The sequence below is a fragment of the Nerophis ophidion genome, linkage group LG14 (assembly GCF_033978795.1).
Source record: "Nerophis ophidion isolate RoL-2023_Sa linkage group LG14, RoL_Noph_v1.0, whole genome shotgun sequence".
Classification (NCBI taxonomy): Eukaryota; Metazoa; Chordata; class Actinopteri; order Syngnathiformes; family Syngnathidae; genus Nerophis; species Nerophis ophidion.
This window is the reverse complement of record NC_084624.1, coordinates 29,903,258-29,922,958: the sequence shown is the minus strand read 5'-3', so window position 1 is coordinate 29,922,958 and position 19,701 is coordinate 29,903,258. Positions and strand designations below refer to the sequence as shown.

The window sequence follows — 19,701 nt, the reverse complement described above, 5'->3', positions numbered from 1 at the left end:
TGTGTGTGTGTGTGTGTGTGTGTGTGTGTGTGTGTGTGTGTGTGTATCAAAGTTAGTTAGTTAATTACCTAGATCAGTGGTTTTTAACCTTGTTGGAGGTACCGAACCCCACCAGTTTCATATGCGCATTCACCGAACCCTTCTTTAGTTAAAAATAAAAAAAATTTTTGTTTTTTTTCAAGTTCAAGAAAAAATCATATGTTTTTTTACTGGTGCACAAAATGAATCGTGCATAGACATCACCTTGTTCAAAGAACAAAAACCAACACAGTGCATGAACTAACAACAAATTACACACCTTACACACATTACCATGAATTGATTAGCATGGACCCTGACTTAAACAAGTTGAAAAAGTTATTCGGGTGTCACCATTCAGTGGTCAATTGGACGGAATATATACTCTACTGTGTAAACTCTTGTTTTGCAATCTGCTTGTAAAAATTTCAATCGATCAATCAAACAACCTGCAAATCAGATGGAAAATTAGAAGGAACATTGTTTGGGGGGTATCCATAATATGCTGATAGGGAGAAGTTTTTATTTACACGATAAGTCGAATGTGTCTTTACCTCTGTAGCGGAGGCTCCGCCGAACCCCTGAGGCCCACTCACCGAACCCCTGGGGTTTGATCAAACCCAGGTTAAGAACCACTGACTTAGATCTTTAGTCAACAGCGAAAAAACCTAAAGAAAAGATGATCAAAGCCTGTTGGGACTTGACTGAGGTTTGTCTTTTATTAATAGCTAATCGAGTTATTACCTCCACCAAGCACTTAGTCCGTCAGGCAAGAAATTGTGTTTCCATTTGTTTGTTTGCTAATTTGATTACAAAAATACACATTAGATATATTCTGTCTTTTTTGTATTAGGTACCTATCAAACATTGGTGCAGATCTGGATACATGTGCTGATTGAAAGAAGAAGAGTTGTCTCCCAGATTAAATAGATGGCACTGTGGTGAAAAAAAAACTTGCTGTGGCACTTTTGTCATATGCATTATCGCCTCCTACAGGACTGGAAAGGAACCGTATTTCCACAATGTCATGATTTTTCCACACAAACAAGTCATTTTTGTTTTTATTGTGGATTGGTCCACATGTGCAAGTTTAAACATATGATTCAAATTGAACTTTAAGCATGTTCTACTTGAATAAAGTAGCCCATATCATAGAATTGTGTAGTTGGATGGGCTTTCGACCAAAGAGGACTCATGAAAATGTAAAAGTAAAAGTTGTTTACCGTCTCCTTCCCCCAAGGCGTGCAACGAGTTCACCACCCATGTGATGAACCTGCTGAGGGAGCAGTCCCGAACACGACCCATCTCGCCCAAAGAGATCGAGCGCATGGTCAGCATCATCCACCGCAAGTTCAGCTCCATCCAGATGCAGCTGAAGCAGAGCACGTGCGAGGCTGTCATGATCCTGCGCTCGCGCTTCCTCGACGCCAGGTCTGCTTTGGCCGTGTGGCCTCTCTGTCTTCTTTCATGTATTCTGCTGCTCAGTGGTCTGTTTTTACTACAATCTCATTTTAGAAAGTAATTTGCTCTCAGTCAGACAATGAATAGTGTGTTTAGCTCTCATCTAAGGCACTAAAACTGATTGGATTTTAGCCCTTTTAGATAACATTCATGTGCATTGTACAAAAATTACAACGCTGGACCTTTCTAACATGAAGTTAAGTACAATGAAACCTAATTTACTCATATATTTTTATATATATTTGAGATCAAATACATAGTTTTTTTGTACCGTTAGTACACAGTAAAATAAAAACATAAATGCACTTTTTAAATTGAAAATAAAATGCTAGCTATCAGTGGGGATAGTAGCATCTCTGCTGTTGCCATGGCAACCACTAATCTTCTATTTTAATCTTTAAAATACAGTTTGTCCATGCTAGCCATACAGTATATATTACCAGGGTTTCTTGACCATAGGGACCCTTGTTGGGCCGCGAGTTGCCAAAAAATATCTGCTTCTCAGCTGTGGTCCATATGGGCCGCAGCAGTACTCAGTTGTAATACACTTTCCCACCACTTGTGGCAGTAATGACAATATCAAACAAGCGGAAAAAGTCTGGAACTGAAGATGTAGAAAAAATTCTTCAGTGCAAAAAATATGACTAAAGTGGTGAAGCTGTATGTTAGTTTGCACTTTAATTTATTTAAGTAACACATTTTACTTGTATTTATTATTGATTTAGTTAGAATGTATTATTTTATCACTGCGTAATTTTATGTACATTTATTTTTCATCAGTTTTTATAAAAACCTTTTGTTAGAGTATATTTGACTCATATTTATTTTTGTAATCAGCCTGACTTAAGTCTTTACAATAATCTTTGTGATTAACACATGGTTTCATATCATTTGGCAAGGTTTATGCTCTTAAACTGTAGGTTGGGCCGATATATACACAGGGCCCCTGTGTAGAGGAAAAGTTGGGCCCCATGGTCAAAAAGGTTAAGATTAAAATATTACAGTATATACCACTGTGCTTTTGAAATAAATTACACTATGTTACCCTAGGAGAAAGAAACCCTGGTGCAAATGGACAGATACTCCTGACTGCTCCTATGCATACCTGACTGTCTTGACCAAATGAAAATATTAATTCTTTTCTTTTTCCTGCTCCAGGCGAAAGAGGAGGAACTTCAACAAACAGGCGACAGAGATTCTAAACGAGTACTTTTACTCTCATCTCAGTAACCCTTATCCGAGCGAGGAGGCCAAAGAAGAGCTGGCCAAGAAATGCAGCATAACAGTGTCACAGGTAATATTATGCCTATACATCACATGATACACTGTATATATATAAATATATGTATATGTATATATATATATATATATATATATATATATATATATATATATATATATATATATATATATATAAAGAAAATGCATTGAAATGAGGTGTGTCCAAACTTTCGGCCTGTACTGTATGTATGTATATAAATATATATATATATATATATATATATATATATATATATATATATATATATATATATATATATGTGTGTGTGTGTGTGTGTGTATATATAAATAAAGTACTATCTAATCTACCTAATATATATATATATATATATATATATATATATATTAGATGGATTAGATAGTACTTTATTTATATATACACACACACACACATATATATATATATATATATATATATATATATATATATATATATATATATATATATATATATACATATAAATATATACATACAGTACAGGCCGAAAGTTTGGACACACCTCATTTCAATGCATTTTCTTTATCTTCATGACTATTTACATTGTAGATTGTCACTGAAGGCATCAAAACTATGACACCTGTGAAGTGAAAACTCTTTCAGATGACTACCTCTTGAAGCTCATCGAGAGAATGCCAGGACTATGCAAAGCAGTAATCAGATCAAAGGGTGGCTATTTTGAAGACACTAGGGAATAAGCGGTAGAAAATGGATGGATGGATGGATAGAATATAAAACATGTTTTCAGTTGTTTCACGTTTTTTTGTTAAGTACATAACTCTACATGTGTTCATTCATTCTGTTGATGCCTTCATTGACAATCTACAAAGTAAATAGTCATGAAAATAAAGAAAACCCATTGAATGAGAAGGTGTGTATATGTATGTGTGTGTGTGTATATATATATATGTATATATATATATATATATATATATATATATGTAAATATATATATACTATATATATATATATATATATATTTATGTATTTATTTATTAGTGCTGACAAACAATATTTTTTTTACTTTGAATAATCACAAGGTTGCTGTGGATTAGTTTCAATTAATCACAATTTTAATATATGTTAATAGTGTTTCATTTTGAATGACCGAAAGGGGAATACATTGGTACCTTAATTGGCTTACAAGTATATGATAACTGGTTCCGTGATGGAACCCAAAATACTGGTACCTCAAATCTACTTGCCCCATTGAAATTAATTCAAATTCAATAAATCCATGCAAGGCCCTTCAAAAACACCACAAAACAAGAAAAAAATATTTTTCGGGGATGATAAATGCAATATGGAATAAAATACAGTATAATGTAGTAGTCTTAGAAAGTAACGTAATAAGTAATAATAAGTAAAGTACAGCATTGACTTTGGAGAGTGGACTTCTGCGGTATCTTCTTTAGACCTTAATTTTTAGACTTCCTTTTTATTGTTATTCAAATTTGAACTTTACAGCACAGATAAGAACGAAATTTTGTTACATAAGCTCATGGTAGTGCAGGATAAATACAAGCAATAAGGTGCATATATAATTAAACAAATATATATACAAAATATATAAATATATATATAATAAATAAATATATATAAAATAAATAAATAAATAGATTACTGTACAGATAAATATATTGCACTTTTTCACATGCGTCCACGTTTATGGATGTATGTTATATTGTCCTTTTTATTCCAGCGAGTTAATCCATTTTGGAGGGAGTTGAGGGGATGCGTTCAAGAGTCTTACGGTCTGAGGGAAGAAGCTGTTACAGAACCTGGAGGTTCTGCTTCGGAGGCTGCGGAACCTCTAGCTGCTTCTTTGTCAAACACACTATAAGCAGCTTCTCAAATGTCGTAAATTTAGAAAAAACCTTTTAATGCCCTAGCTGGCGATGTTATTATAGCCACAGCCGGCTTAAGTATGGTGCTGATACCTGTACTTGTGTGTCGACACACCTCAGTTTTTCCAATGATTTATTTCTATAATTAAATGAATGTAATCCGCTGCTTCTTCTGAGCACTATCCTTGACACTCACTTTCTTCATTCCCATTGCTGGAAAAACAAAAAATCCATTGATGTGATTTAGGCGTAGATCAGGACAAAACATGTTCCCTGCATTTTAAAAAAAAATCAGTTTTGGAAAATAATGTTAAGAGTATTGAATGGAGACAAGTCTAACAATAGCGCCAAGCGTAAAACAGCAGCTCAAGCTGAAGCTCATTGATTGGCTTTCTGGGGCTGCCTTCTTGCCAACGTAACAATGATTGACAGCACGCTGCAGCTAACCAATGAGTGGTCAGTTTCCCTGCACACGGCAGTATGATCACAAACTAGTAAGATTAATAAAACATCCAAACAAGTGGAGTCGAGTGCTCATGTCCAATATCGTATGTCGTCCACTAAGACCCGTGGCAGGTAACTAAGATGGCCAAGAGCAGCCAATTTGAGCCTGTTTTGTTGTAGCACTTATAGAGGAAAGTTATGTGGTCAGAAAACAAGAGCTGTAGAAATTTTGGGAAACTTAAGACAGACATGACGTTATGTTCTTCACAAATGTATGTAAACTTTTGCCCACGACTGTTTGTTAGGCCAGCAGAGAAGGCCTTGCTGGCCCTAACGGCACACCACTGTTTGACTGTTCACTCATGTTTTGTACTCAAATCCTGCATTAAGACATGCTCTTTAGAGTCTTCCATATTGACTTGTTTGCTTCCGTTGCTGTTCATCAGTTGTTTGCTGAGTGCTTCTTTAATCACCATTACCTAAAAAATAGCATTTCCTCTTTTGTTTACTCAGTGAGCGACAGGAAGGAAATCTTAGCTAGCTTGTGGAGATGAGGCTGTTTGATGCCACCCGGAGGCGTGCACGTATAAACCTCAACACCCGGTTATAAGACGACTCGTATTTTCAGACTTTATTCGAGGGAAAAATAGGCTGTCCTGTATTATTGTGTCAAAATGATTGTAAATATAATTTGAATGTATCATTATGCAGTGTAACTTAATGATATCCATCCGTAAAGTTTATTTGTAATCCATCCTGTGTTTTGTTAAGGTGTCCAACTGGTTTGGCAACAAGAGAATCCGCTACAAGAAAAACATCGGCAAGTTCCAAGAGGAGGCCAACATGTATGCGGCGAGGACTGCGGTCACTGCCACCAGTGTGTCTGCTCACGGCAGCCAGGCCAACTCCCCCTCCACTCCAAATTCGGCAGGTAAGACCTCCCTCTTGATTGGCTGGTCTGGAACTCCCCCAAAAAATTATTCCTCATTTAATTTTCTTATTGATATTTGTGTCGGTCTGAGCAAAAAACTATAGTTATTAATGGATTGGGCGGCTTTAATGATGTACCGTATTTTATGGCAGCAAATAAAGTAAGTTTCTTACAAGTATCATCCCTGCAGGACAAGGAATAGCTAAACAAGCTTCACTATACACCGTAGCTCAGTGGTTCTCAAATGGGGGTACGCGTACCCCTGGGGGTACTTGAAGGTATGCCAAGGGGTACGTGAGATTTTTTTTAAATATTCTAAAAATAGCAACAATTCCAAAATCCTTTATAAATATACGTATTAAATAATACTTCAACAACAATATTAATGTAAATTCATAAGCTGTGAAAAGAAATGCAACAATGCAATATTCAGTGTTGACAGCTAGATTTTTGGTGGACATATTCCATAAATATTAATGTTAAAGATTTATTTTTTTTGTGAAGAAATGTTTAGAATTAAGTTCATGAATCCAGATGGATCTCTATTAGAAATCCCCAAAGAGGGAACTTTAAGTTGATGATTACTTCTATGTGTAGAAATCTTTATTTATAATAGAATCACTTGTTTATTTTTCAACAAGTTTTTTAGTTATTTTTAGATCTTTTTTTCGAAATAGTTAAAAAAAGACCACTACAAATTAGCAATACATTGCACTGTTATACAATTTAATAAATAAGAAACTGATGACATAGTGCTGTATTTTACTTCTTTATTTCTTTTTTTTCAACCAAAAATGCTTTGCTCTGATTAGGGGGTACTTGAATCAAAAAAATGTTCACAGGGGGTACATCACTGAAAAAAGGTTGAGAACCACTGCCGTAGCTCATCGGCATCTCAATGTAAACAAACGCCATGGGTGGATCTACACCTGACATTCACTGTAATTATACCAAGTACAGGAGCGTGTCTAGTCGATACTACTATGACTACATCGATATTTTTTATCGTCACAAAATCTTTTTTTCCTTTTTTTAAAATTCCTATTATGTTTATTAACTCAGGAAATACGGCCCTGGACACATGAGGCCTTTGAATATGACCAATGTAAGATCCTGTAACAACCATCCAAAAGAATCCAAACAACAGAAGAATTAGTGATTATTACATTTTAACAGGAGTGTAGATACAACACGTTGAAATGGAAAATAAGCAGATATTAACAGTAAATGAACAAGTGGATTAATAATCAATTTTTACAGCTTGTCTCTCATAAGTTTGACAAAATAGAATGACAAAATATGTGCATACATACGTCAGCAGACTAATTAGGAGCCTTTGTTTGTTTACTTACTACTAAAAGAGAAGTTGTCTAGTATGTTCACTATTTTATTTAAGGCCAAAATTGTTCTTCGATTGCAATAAGAAACAGGTTTAATGTACCGTAAGAATTTTTGTTAAAATAAAGCCAATAATGCAATTTTTTTGTGGTTCCCTTTATTTAGAAAAATACCGAAAAGTATGTAAATACATATTGCTATCTGGACAATCCTAGAATGTTACATTTGAAATAAAAATATATAATATTTAATAAATTTTTCTCCTGGTCCATGTTTTCCATTGGTCATAAAAATACCAGTAATTATCGGTATAGACCAATATAAAAAAAAACCTACACAGTGAGTCAGTTGCCCATCCCTATTTGTATTAATAAACATATTTGTTTTGCCTTTCATGTTTTTTGTTCACTTGTCACCCACAGCATCCAAATTAATTGCATGCACATGCGCCATGGTCAATTATGCAAATTAGACGATGACATTGTCCTGTGGGAAACACTGACATACCTAGGTTATTTTCCACTCCTGATTTATTTACCAACTTATTTAAAAATAGTCGTTTTAACTGAAGTAAGCGAGTGTATAGAGTAGAGACTTCAGTCGTGGCGTGTATCCTCCCTGCCTTTTTTTTTTCCGTCTGCCATCTGACGCTCATTTTCTCTCTCTCTTATTGACCCTTTTGCTCTTAATTGTTCCTGCCTCTTGTCCGGTTGACCCTGTGCATGCCATTAAGCCGCTGAGAGGGCAAGCGGAGTCTTTAGTCATATACAGACTTTGGCAACTGAATTGGATTAGGACCGGGTGTTGAAATCAAGTTACGCCATGATGGTCTCTTTACATCTGGGGAGCTGGGGTCCATTAAAGATTCTTTGGGTCTTCCTGCAGATCAATTATTGTTTGCCTAATGAAATAGCAGCAGCATGGATGACCAACAGTGATAGAATCCATGAGACTTATTTTAACCGGATTTAAACCGTTTTCAGATGATTATCTGTCTTATATTCTGACTTATGCCTCAGAGATGTTGTAATGTGGACCTGCTTTCTGAAACTAACCTACTTAACACACTTTTGCTCAAGCATGATTCTTTTTTTAACTCCCTTTCTCTGTCCTTCTTATTTTTCTTCTTCCACTTCTTCTTCTTCTTCTTCTACTACTTGTGCTTCCTCTTAGGTTCTGCTGGCTCCTTTAACATGTCAAACTCCGGAGACTTGTTCATGAGTGTTCAGTCCCTCAATGGTGACTCGTACCAAGGGGGGCAGGTCGGGGCCAACATACAATCCCAGGTAGGCGCCTCTGTGAGTTTACAAGATGACGATTAAAACTTCATGGGGGAAAAAAGTGCAGACATCCACTAAGACCAAACAATCATCATCATTTGTATCAAAGTGTGCATCTTTTTTATGTTATCGTTTTCATACCACAGTTTTTATTATACAGTACAGTGGAACTTCCAAGGTTGGGCTTTCGGAAATCGTTCAAATAGATTTCAAACTATGTCAATCAATCAATCAATCAATGTTTATTTATATAGCCCTAAATCACAAGTGTCTCAAAGGGCTGCACAAACCACACCGACATCCTCGGTAGATCCCACATAAGGGCAAGGAAAAACTCACACCCAATGGGACGTCAGTGACAGTGAAAATGATGACTATGAGAAACCTTGGAGAGTACCGCATATGTGGGCAACCCCCCCACCCCTCCAAGGGGACCGAAAGCAATGGATGTCGAGCGGGTCTAACATGATATTGTACATTCATGTACATTCATTGTTTTGAGCATTATTCAAAAATAGGGATGTTTATTTTTTTATTAATCAGTCCAACAAAATAATACACAATAATACCACAATAATGCAATTCCAATTCCAAAACCAAACCCGACCCAGCAACATTAAGAATAGCAATCAGCAGAGGAATTGAGAGGACACACAAACATGAAACAAAACAATCCAAAAGGAGTCAAACAAAAATTAATGATATTAACAACAGTATCAATATTAATAACAATTCCAGCATAGCAGTGATTATAAATCCCTCATTTACATTAGCATCACAGCCATATACAAAATGTATTCAAAACATTTGAAAAATTATCAATAGTGTCACAGTGGCTTACACCTAATAGGGATGTTCCAAACATGGTTTTAAGCTGCCATCTCCGATACTGATCCATGAGTGAGATAGGCCGATACCAATACATGTAATACCTGTAAATGTATCAGTTTATTTATGGTGAGTGCTATTGTCAGTTCAAAAATATCAACACTATATTTTAATTAGTTCCTTATTCTTTTGTATACAAACAATTGATAATTAAAAACTGCCTTCTACTATTCATTTAAAGTTATTTTTAAATTTGAAACTTTTTCTTTTGGTCAAAATGAAATATAATATTTGGGTTTTAGCCAAAATGTTGCATAGTATATGTTTTACAGACCATCTTCTACCTTCCAGCATGCACCGTTCTTATTCGAGATTTTAGAGGCAAGACAATATCATCGAATCTGATATTAGACCAAAATCAGTATCAGATCAGAACACCCCTAATTGATGCTACAAATTAATGGATCATTCAACCCTATCCTTACGTGTCGTATACTGACTGTGACAATGTTTAAACATCAACAGTTGAAGTTCTATTATCCTCTTTCTCGACGAGGGATGTCCAAATTGTTGGACTTCGGGGCCGCATTGGGCTAAAAAAAATTTGGTCTAGGGCCTTAAGATGACTGCATGTAAAGTAACAATATATTTATACACACACATATGTACATGTTGCTTTTATATATATATATATATATATATATATATATATATATATATATATATATATATATATATATATATATATATATATATGTATATTAGAGCTGGCGATATATCGATATACGCGATATAACGCGGGTTTGTCTCTGTGAGATATAGAAAATTACTTTATCGTAATATTCGAGTACACGTTCTCACGCAGTTGCTTTTAGCTGTGGGCATTACACTACAGGCTCTTCTCACTCCTTCTTGTGTCTCCTTCTCACAGACAGCAACCGCACATTCTTACACACGTCACATACTGTCACGTCATACCTCACATACGTATACGCCCTCGCCCAGCAGAGAGGTAGCAGCCTGGCTAACGTTAGTTGTGATGCTAGCGCAGTGTTGCGGGGGTAACACGAGAGAAAGAAGGTGCGAATCTGGTAACAAATGACGGAAGAATTAATACCCAAGAAAAACAGCAGGGGGTCCATCGTCTGGCGGTGGTTCGGCTTCAAGCGGGAATATGTCAAATAGACAACTTTAATTTGTCAAGTGTGGGGCACAAGCGTTGCTACCAAAAGTAGCATTACTGCTAATATGTAGCATCTTTTGAAAAGTCACATGCTAATAACTTTAATAAATACAGTTTTGGGAAATTGACTTTGTTGTGATTTCCTTCTCTGCATGAGAGTTTAAAAGCAGCATATATTAATGTAGTATGAACAAGAATGTTTTAATTTAGACACATAGAATCATCATACTGCTGTGACTATATGTATCAAGTGTTCATTCAAGGCTAAGGCAAAACACCGAGATATATATCGTATATCCCGATATGGCCTAAAAATATTGCGATATTAAAAAAAGGCCATATCGCCCAGCTCTAATATATATATATATATATATATATATATATATATGTATATATATATATATATATATATATATATATATATATATATGTATATATATATATGTATATATATATATATATATATATATACATATATACATACATACATACATATTCATACATACAGTGACGTGCGGTGAACTAAACACCAGGTGAGGCATACATGCTTTTTTTTCTTCTTTTTTTTTAACTTAAATTCATCTGTGCAGCTCTAGTCATTGTTGATTTAGGTTTCACATTAGAGTTACAGGAAAAAAAGGGAGTTATTCGCTTTCATAAAAACGTTATCATAATGATATTATGATATGATAAATGGGTCCAAAAACTATTTGATAAAGTTGTTATTAAATACTTTTTGGTCCCATTTGCTCTTAACAAAATAAATCAGGTATTGTGAGTGTAATTTACCTTTCTGTATTTGTATCTGAAGCAGCAATAGCTATCCTCCATGAAAACGTACTTTGTATGATAGCATTAATTTTTTCTTTAAGTCCAGTTTAGAGAAGTATTTCATCTTGGCTACAGTATATAATCCTCCATAACGGCAGAAACATTCATTTAATTCAATTTCATTCCAAGAAACTAAACAATATTTTTGCATCAGACAAAAAATACCCACAAACGGTGGCTTACTCTAATAAAAATGCCATGTTTGTTATAAATACAGTTAAAAAAAAAGAAAAGAAAAAAATGCTGGCGTCCGCTGGAGAGACCTGTGTCTGCTAGCTTGAGCGCCCCCACTTCTCCCAGGGTGGCGAGTCAGAGTACTGCTGAGGCATTGATCTGCAAGTTGACAATATATCGCCCCCTACCTTGATGCAGAGGTACTTTCTGCCTCAAGACCTGCCTTTTCCACATGGCAACAAGCATGCGCCCCCTCACACGCACGCCCAATACACACTGTGTGTAGTCGTGGAGGCACCGCCTGTCTGCCTCACTTCTCATCTGCTGCATTGTTTTGATCAGGAAACATGGAATACCCGCGATTTTGACCATGAAAATTACAAAAAATATACAGGAACCACACCAAAATCACATAGAAAGCGTAAACCAAAAGATAAATATTAAAACTTATTTTATTTTATTACCTCGTCTTGGAACATCTCATGGTTAGGCCACCTGGTGGCAGGTGAGGCACTGCCTCACTCACCTCCCCTGACAGCACGTCACTGCATACATACATATATATATATATATGTATATATGTATGTATATATATATATATATATATATATATATATATACAGTATATACATACATATATATACATACATATATATATATACACATACATACATATATATACATATATATATACATATACATATATATATATGTTTATATGCATGTGTATATATATGTGGTGTATATATATATATATATCTATGTATGTATATACATAGATGTATATATCTATATATGTATGTGTGTATGTATGCTTATGACATCTCGCAGGCCAACTTGATGTAGTTTGGGAAGACCTGCTCTAGACTCTTAATCTATATTCTTTTTCTTGTTAATATCTGCCTACTTTTTGCTACAACATGGTTCCATCTAAACTGTTTAAAGTTTACTCTCTTGGTGTTGTTTGAGGCTTGCTAAGAAATTAGTTTTAGTAAGCCTGCTCATGGTTTGCGCTCGGTGTGTAACATGCTTAGCTTCATCTTCCAGTGATTAGGATTCTTAAGATACTAGGAAATGCATTTTATTTGCCTTAATGGATGTCATTATTATTAGCTCAGTGGAGTTGTTCCAGACTGTGTATGGAGACACACAGTTAGCTGCTAGCCAATTGTCACCCAGGGGACTAAAAATAAATGCTGTGTCAGTCAGAGGGGATCGGCAATAATCGGCAATGACGATCACATACTCGACCAATACTGATAGATAGCCAAAGTCCACAAAACATAAAACCAGTGAAGTTGGCACGTTGTGTAAACGGTGAATAAAAACAGAATACAATGATTTGCAAATCATTTTTAACTTATATTCAATTGAATAGACTGCAAAGACAAGATATTCCATCCATCCATCCATTTCTACCGCTTATTCCCTTTTGGGGTTGCGGAGGGCGCTGGCGCCTATCTCAGCTACAATCGGGCGGAAGGCGGGGTAAACCCTGGACAAGTCGCCACCTCATCACAGGGCAGACAAGATATTTATTGTTTGAAATGAGAATTATTATTTTTTGGGGGGGAGGAAATAATCATTAACTTAGAATTTAATGGCAGCAACAAATTGCAAAAAAGTTGACACAGGGGTATTTTAATCACTGTGTTACATGGCCTTTCTTTTTAACAACACTCAGTAAACATTTGGGAACTGAGAAGACCCATTTTTTAAGCATTTCAGGTGGAATTCTATCTCATTCTTGCTTGATGTACAGCTTAAGTTGGTCAACAGTCTGGGGTCTCTGTTGTGGTATTTTAGGCTTCATATTGCGCCACACATTTTCAATGGGAGACAGGTCTGAACAAAGCAGGCCAGTCCAGTACCCGCACTCTTTTACTACAAAGCCACGCTGTTGTAACACGTGCAGAATGTGGCTTGGCAATGTCTTGCTGAAATAAGCAGGGGCGTCCATAAAAAAGACATTGTTTGGATGGCATCATATGTTTCTCCTTTAGGGTCGAAGGTCACAGGCATTCAATGTTAGTTTTCTGCCTTTCTCCAGATTCTCTGAACCTTTTGATGATATTACAGACCGTAGATGGTGAAATCCCTAAATTCCTTGCAATAGCTCGCTGAGAAATGTTGTTCTTAAACTGTTCGACAATTTGCTCACATATTTGTTCACAAAATGGTGACCCTTGCCCCATCCTTGTTTGTGAATGACTGAACATTTCATGGAAGCTGCTTTTATACCCAACCATGGTACCCACCTGTTCCCAATTAGCCTGTTCACCTGTGGGATGTTCCAAATAAGTTTTTGATGAGCATTCCTCAAGTTTCTCAGTGTATTTTGCCACTTGTGCCAGCTTTTTTGAAACATTCTGCAGGCATCAAATTCCAAATGAGCTAAAATTTGCAAAAACTAACAAAGTTTTCCAGTTCGAACATTAAGTATCTTGTCTTAACAGTCGATCCAATGGAATACAAGTTGAAAAGGATTTGCGAATCATTGTATTCTGTTTGTATTTATTATTAACACGACATGCCAACTTCACTGGTTTTGTGTTTTGTATTATAATGCAAAACCTATGTATTTATGTCATCATTATTTTCATATTTCGAAAGTTTTGTGCATCGTTTAAATCTTCTTCTTCGCCCTGCTCAAGCGTTCAATGCTAAAGTAAAAAAGTTGAAGGAAAGTACGAGTGGAGAACAATGCAATAGTTTGACCTCCACTAAGACACGGCGGTCACATTAAGCTTGGAGCTTTCCGTTAATGTGGCGGCCATTGTCAAGGCGCAGTTGAGTAGACGACGGCAGACAGTTTCTGGAAGTGTCGCAAGGCTCGTCAGCACCCGGTGACACGGCTTCACATAGCCACTGGTGTTACCGCGCCTCTCCGACCTTGCCTCGGTGGACGGAAACGACCACCGTTCTTAGAGTGTTACAGCTTCCTCGCTGCCGATTGAGGAAACACCACCCGTGGTGATTCTCTCTTTTGGCGTCATTCCTCAACCCATCCAACACACACACACACACACACCCGTCTCAATTTAGATCAGCTTTAGAAATGCTTGAGGTCTTTTATGAATATGTTAATGAGGCAACTCTTAAAAGAGGTAAAGTGGTGTTCGGGGTTGAAACCTCAAATTCCGCCTAATGGATTATTGTTACGACCATGTCAGAGCTGCCCCGTGCGATTCCGAAAAAGGTGAGGAAAAAAATAAGGTTGCCCAAATGAGCCTTGAGTAGAGTAATTTGTAGTGAAACCCAAATGGCAGGTGTGCTTTTTCAAGCAGAAAATGGCTGACAGCTCAGCCAAAAGCTGCAAAGTATCTCCCAGAGCACGAAAATGGCATCTTTCCAGACTAACTTTCACAACCAAATAATACAGTGCATAGTGTACTATACAAGTACAGTCAAATGTAAAGAAAATGAATTACAAAAAAATGACAGTCGGCTACAGTAAGTACAGTATATGCCGGTGCTAGTATATTACCGCGATACTAATGAATCTTATTCGGTACTATACCGCCTAGGAGAAGTAGTAGTTCAACTCCACCCCGTCGTCGTCACGTCGTGACATTGCTGGCTTACGCGCAGAGGAGCATGCTCGGCAGTGCACAATCACTGAGTACTTACAAGCAGACACAGTTTGTAGCCAGAAAAGAGAGAATGGATGCATTTTAGCTTAAAATATAACGATAAATGTGAAGCTAAAACCCTGAAACGCCCACAGGAAGAGGTACACCTAGTACCGGCTGTAATGATACCAAGTACAAGAGCGTATCTAGTCGATACTACTCTAAATACATCGATATTTTTTAGAATCACAAAATCTTCTTTCATTTTTTTTAAATGTATATTATGTTTATAAACTCAGGAAATATGTCCCTGGACACATTACCGTCCAAAGGCAAAACCTAGTAACTCACTTCTAGCTGATTTTGAGAAAACAAAGGAAAACCAATCTATCTTGATGCTGTCTTACAAAGATCTACAAAGTCATCAAACGTATAGATGTTTTCTTGAGCTTTCATTTTCTCGCCGATTGAGCCATGGATTGAATCTGCTCTCATGAACGTGTGCCTTTTTCTCCAGATATTTTATCACAATCTCGGGTGGGCCCCATTCTGCGTTTGCACATTGGGCAAGAGCTGTGTAAAACGTCCAGTATTTATTTTGACCTCGACAGTTATCTGCCCAAAAGAGTATGCAAGGGGAAGAATCAAGAACAATACATTTAAAAAAGGTGCTTGCAACGTCCTGGGCCAATCTTCCAAATATCCCCTCGTGCCATAATATCACATAATCAGGTTGACCGTCGGCCCCCATCCGTGCAAATGTCTCATTAAGGACAATAGGGTGACTGACAAAGAAGCTCCGATTAGTCCCTTGAGATACTAGGTTTTTCTGTTGTATCTACGCGGTTATGTGGTAGTTGCTGGGTCCTGCCAAGCGCGTAACAGCTTACTTACGGAACAAATTACAATATCGCATACACTAATGTAAAGCATATCACCTGGGAACTCCAAAATTATTATCAGCTCAGTTTTGACCAAAATTGAATTACTAGGTTTTGCCTTTGGACGGGAGACATTAGGACTTTGAATATGACCAATGTATGATCCTGTAACTACTTGGTATCGGATCGATACCTAAATTTGTAGTGTCATCCGAAACTATCATAAAGTATCAAACAACAGAAGGATAAGTGATTATTACATTTTAACATAAGTGTAGTGTTAAAAGAGAAAGGAAGCAGATATCAACAGTAAATTAACAAGTTGATTAAATGTTCATTTTCTACTAATTGTCCTTAATAATGCTGACAACATATTACTGCATATGTCAGCAGCTAAATTAGGAGCCTTTGTTTTCTTACTTACTACTAAAATAAAGTACTATCCATCTATCTAAAAGACAAGTTGTCTAGTATGTTCACTATTTTATTTAAGGACAAACATGCAATAAGAAACATATCTTTAATGTACCGTAACATTTTTTGTTAAAATAAAGCCAATAATGCACTTTCTCGTGGTCCCATTTATTGAGAAAAAGTATCGTAATACATTTTGGTACCGGTACCAAAATATTAGTATTGGGACAACACGAGTACAGTATTGACCCAAGATAATTTTCCCCTCAAAAAATCAATAAATCTAAGTTTACTGATATATTCCTGAGTCACAAATGTCTCAAAGGGCTGCACAAGTCACAACGACATCCGCGGCTCACATCCCACATCAGGGCAAGAAAAAAGTCAACCCAATGGGAGCAACGAGAAACCTTGGATGTCGAGTGGATACGGTTTACAGTGCGAGCGTCCAGTCCACAGAGGGATTAGCAGGGTACCATCTTGCATGAAAAAGGTGGTCTTATATACAGTACAGGCCAAAAGTTTGGACACACCTTCTCATTCAATGCGTTTTCTTTATTTTCATGACTATTTACATTGTAGATTATCACTGAAGGCATCAAAACTATGAATGAACACATGTGGAGTTTTGTACTTAACAAAAAAGGTTAAATAACTGCAAACATGTTTTGTATTGTAGTTTCTCCAAAATAGCCACCCTTTGCTCTGATTACGGCTTGGCACACTCTTGGCGTTCTCTTGATGAGTTTCAAACACACCTGTAAAGTGAAAACCATTTCAGGTGACTGCCTCTTGAAGCTCATTGAGTGAATGCAAAGAGGGTGAAATGAAAATTGCCCGTGGAAAGTCCGAACTTTTCCACATAGAGACCTGTTCAAAAAAGTATAAAGGAGTTATAATGTGAGTTTTTGCATAATTGTGCTCAATAAATCACAGTCATCAAAGAATTTATTTTATTTTATTTTTTGCAGTTTAGCAGTTATCGCACTGGTATTAAAAATATTTTTTGTAAAAACGTGTCTTCGTAATAGAGGGACTTACATTCGGGTCCGTCCTATATTTTGGTCAATGCAGTGTTTGACATAAATCTTCTAGTAAGGGTCGGCTTTTTCTCTGTTGGATTGTCGTCTTTGGGGTTTGGATTTTTATAAAAAACCAACAACCAAGCGAGTAAGAGCTTTTCTTCTGGTCACTCACACACAACATAGCTCAGCAATAGGGTCTGATAATGAAATTGGGGAAGTTAGCAAAAAAATGAGGAAGACTAATATGCTAAGAAGAAGGTGACAACTATTGTCCAAAAAGGTGTCTTTGTAAGAAAAGGTCTTATTTTTAGGACCGTCCTATATTCAGGTCATTGCAGTATTTTTTTAAAGTAATCTTCAAGTGCAAGTAACATTTTTTATTGTTCTACTGTCATCATATTCGGGGTTTAGATTTTTTATAAATGCAAACCAACAGGTGGCGCCAAACTATTTGTCTTAAACGAGGAAGAGTTTTTTTCCCTGTCTCTTACGCACAACACATGTCGTCTTATATACATGAAATGAAAATCGCCCGTGGAAAGTCCGAGCTTTTACACAAAAACGTGTCTTGGTAAGAGAGGGGCTTACATTCGGGTCTTTCCTATATTTGGGTAAATGCAGTGTTCTATAAATATTTACAAGTTTTTCTTTGTTGCATTATCGTCTTGTATTCGGGGTTTAGATTTTTATTTTATAAAAAAAATAACCAAGCGAGTATGAGCTTTTCTTATGGTCACTCACACACACAGCAGAGCTCAGCAATAGGGTCTGATTATGAAGTTGGGGAAGTTAGCAAAAAAATGAGGAAGCTTTTCTTATAAATGCAAACCAACAGGTGGCGCCAAACTACTTCTCTCAAAGCGAGTAAGAGCTTTTTCCCCGTCACTCACGCACAACATAGCTGGACCATTATGGCCTCTAAAAGAAGTTGGGCAACAGCAAAAAAGGGAGGAGGAGTTAATATGCTAGTTTAGAAATAATGGTGATCAATGAAGCAGTCCATTTTTACAAACTACTCTTTATTGAAAATTGTTTTGTTTTTCTTGCTCTTGACTTAGTATGTTTTTCTTGTCTGCGAAAGACAGAAAAAAGGTGTTGTTTTATATTAAGGCCTTTTTATATACAAATGATTAAAGTAGATCGTGCTTTTTTGTGTGTGTTTTGGAAAGGCCGCCTATCTGAAAGCAGGAATATTATACGATCATGTTTGTGCTTGTTATCAAGCCTGTGCATTTGTAGCATTTCCCTGTTTACTGTACCCTTTTACTATCACGCTGACCTTTTCTCCTGCACCAACGGTCTTTGTTATCCGGACCTTTTGTCTGACCTGAGCTTTTTGTCTCTGCCCCCCCCCTCCCCCACCCTACCTCACTACACACACACACACACACACACGCTTCCATTGTTCCAGGTGGATACCCTTCGCCATGTTATCAGCCAGACCGGCGGATACAGTGACAGCCTCGCCGCCAGCCAGATGTACAGTCCACAGGGCATCAACGTAAGTACGCCTGCATCGGGACGATTGCGTGCCGCCGTGGTTTGTCTCAGTCGGGCTGTTGTCCAGCCAGGCGACCCCCAACCCCTCGACCCCCAAATCCCCTCCACACCCCTCTCCGGCTGTGCCCTGGCTGGCAGGCAATGAGGCAGCTACCGGCCTGAATTGGCTGGACGCGCGCCGAGTCTGTCGGGGGATATTAGCGTTAGCGCGGCACCTGCAGTGGACAGGAACAAGGACACAGGTGTCATCGTACGACAACAACGCTCCTCTGCCTCGTGCACCATAGCAACATAACCTTCACCTCGAAAAGTGGCTTCACAGTTGCTGATTATCATCCATTTTGCGTTTTCCTCAAGCATTTTTCTAAGGAAGTACTGCAAAAGATTAGAGTCAATTATCCTCAATATGACAAAAACTATTTTTGGAAACCTACTTTTCACTGGTCAAATGTCCTTTAGTAGGAGCAACCTGCTCATTTTGAAGATTTACTCCAAGAGTGATTGTCAAAGATCCTGTGTAGAACAGAATCAGATTTTTTTTAAACTTCTGCAAAAACTGTAGTCAAAAATCTTCTGTATGACACAAGCACTTTTTGAAAGACCAACAACAAAAACACTAGTCAAAGATCTTCTTTATGACACAATCACTCTGCTGATTTTTTTAAATATCAACAACAAAAACACTAGTCAAAGAT

General features: G+C 37.0%; 1 protein-coding gene across 2 annotated transcripts in view; it reads left to right on the top strand.

Moving 5' to 3' along the window:
- LOC133568430 (pre-B-cell leukemia transcription factor 1) overlaps positions 1 to 19,701 on the top strand; it is a 177,218-nt gene that overhangs the window by 144,063 nt on the left and 13,454 nt on the right. Inside the window, exons 4-8 of one of the 2 annotated variants that reach the window (XM_061920347.1) lie at positions 1,259 to 1,449; positions 2,638 to 2,773; positions 5,821 to 5,980; positions 8,492 to 8,604; positions 18,918 to 19,007. In XM_061920347.1, coding sequence (XP_061776331.1) covers positions 1,259 to 1,449; positions 2,638 to 2,773; positions 5,821 to 5,980; positions 8,492 to 8,604; positions 18,918 to 19,007 — 690 coding nt within the window. The remainder of the gene's footprint in view (positions 1 to 1,258; positions 1,450 to 2,637; positions 2,774 to 5,820; positions 5,981 to 8,491; positions 8,605 to 18,917; positions 19,008 to 19,701) is intronic. The other variant, XM_061920348.1, reaches the window with a different exon arrangement.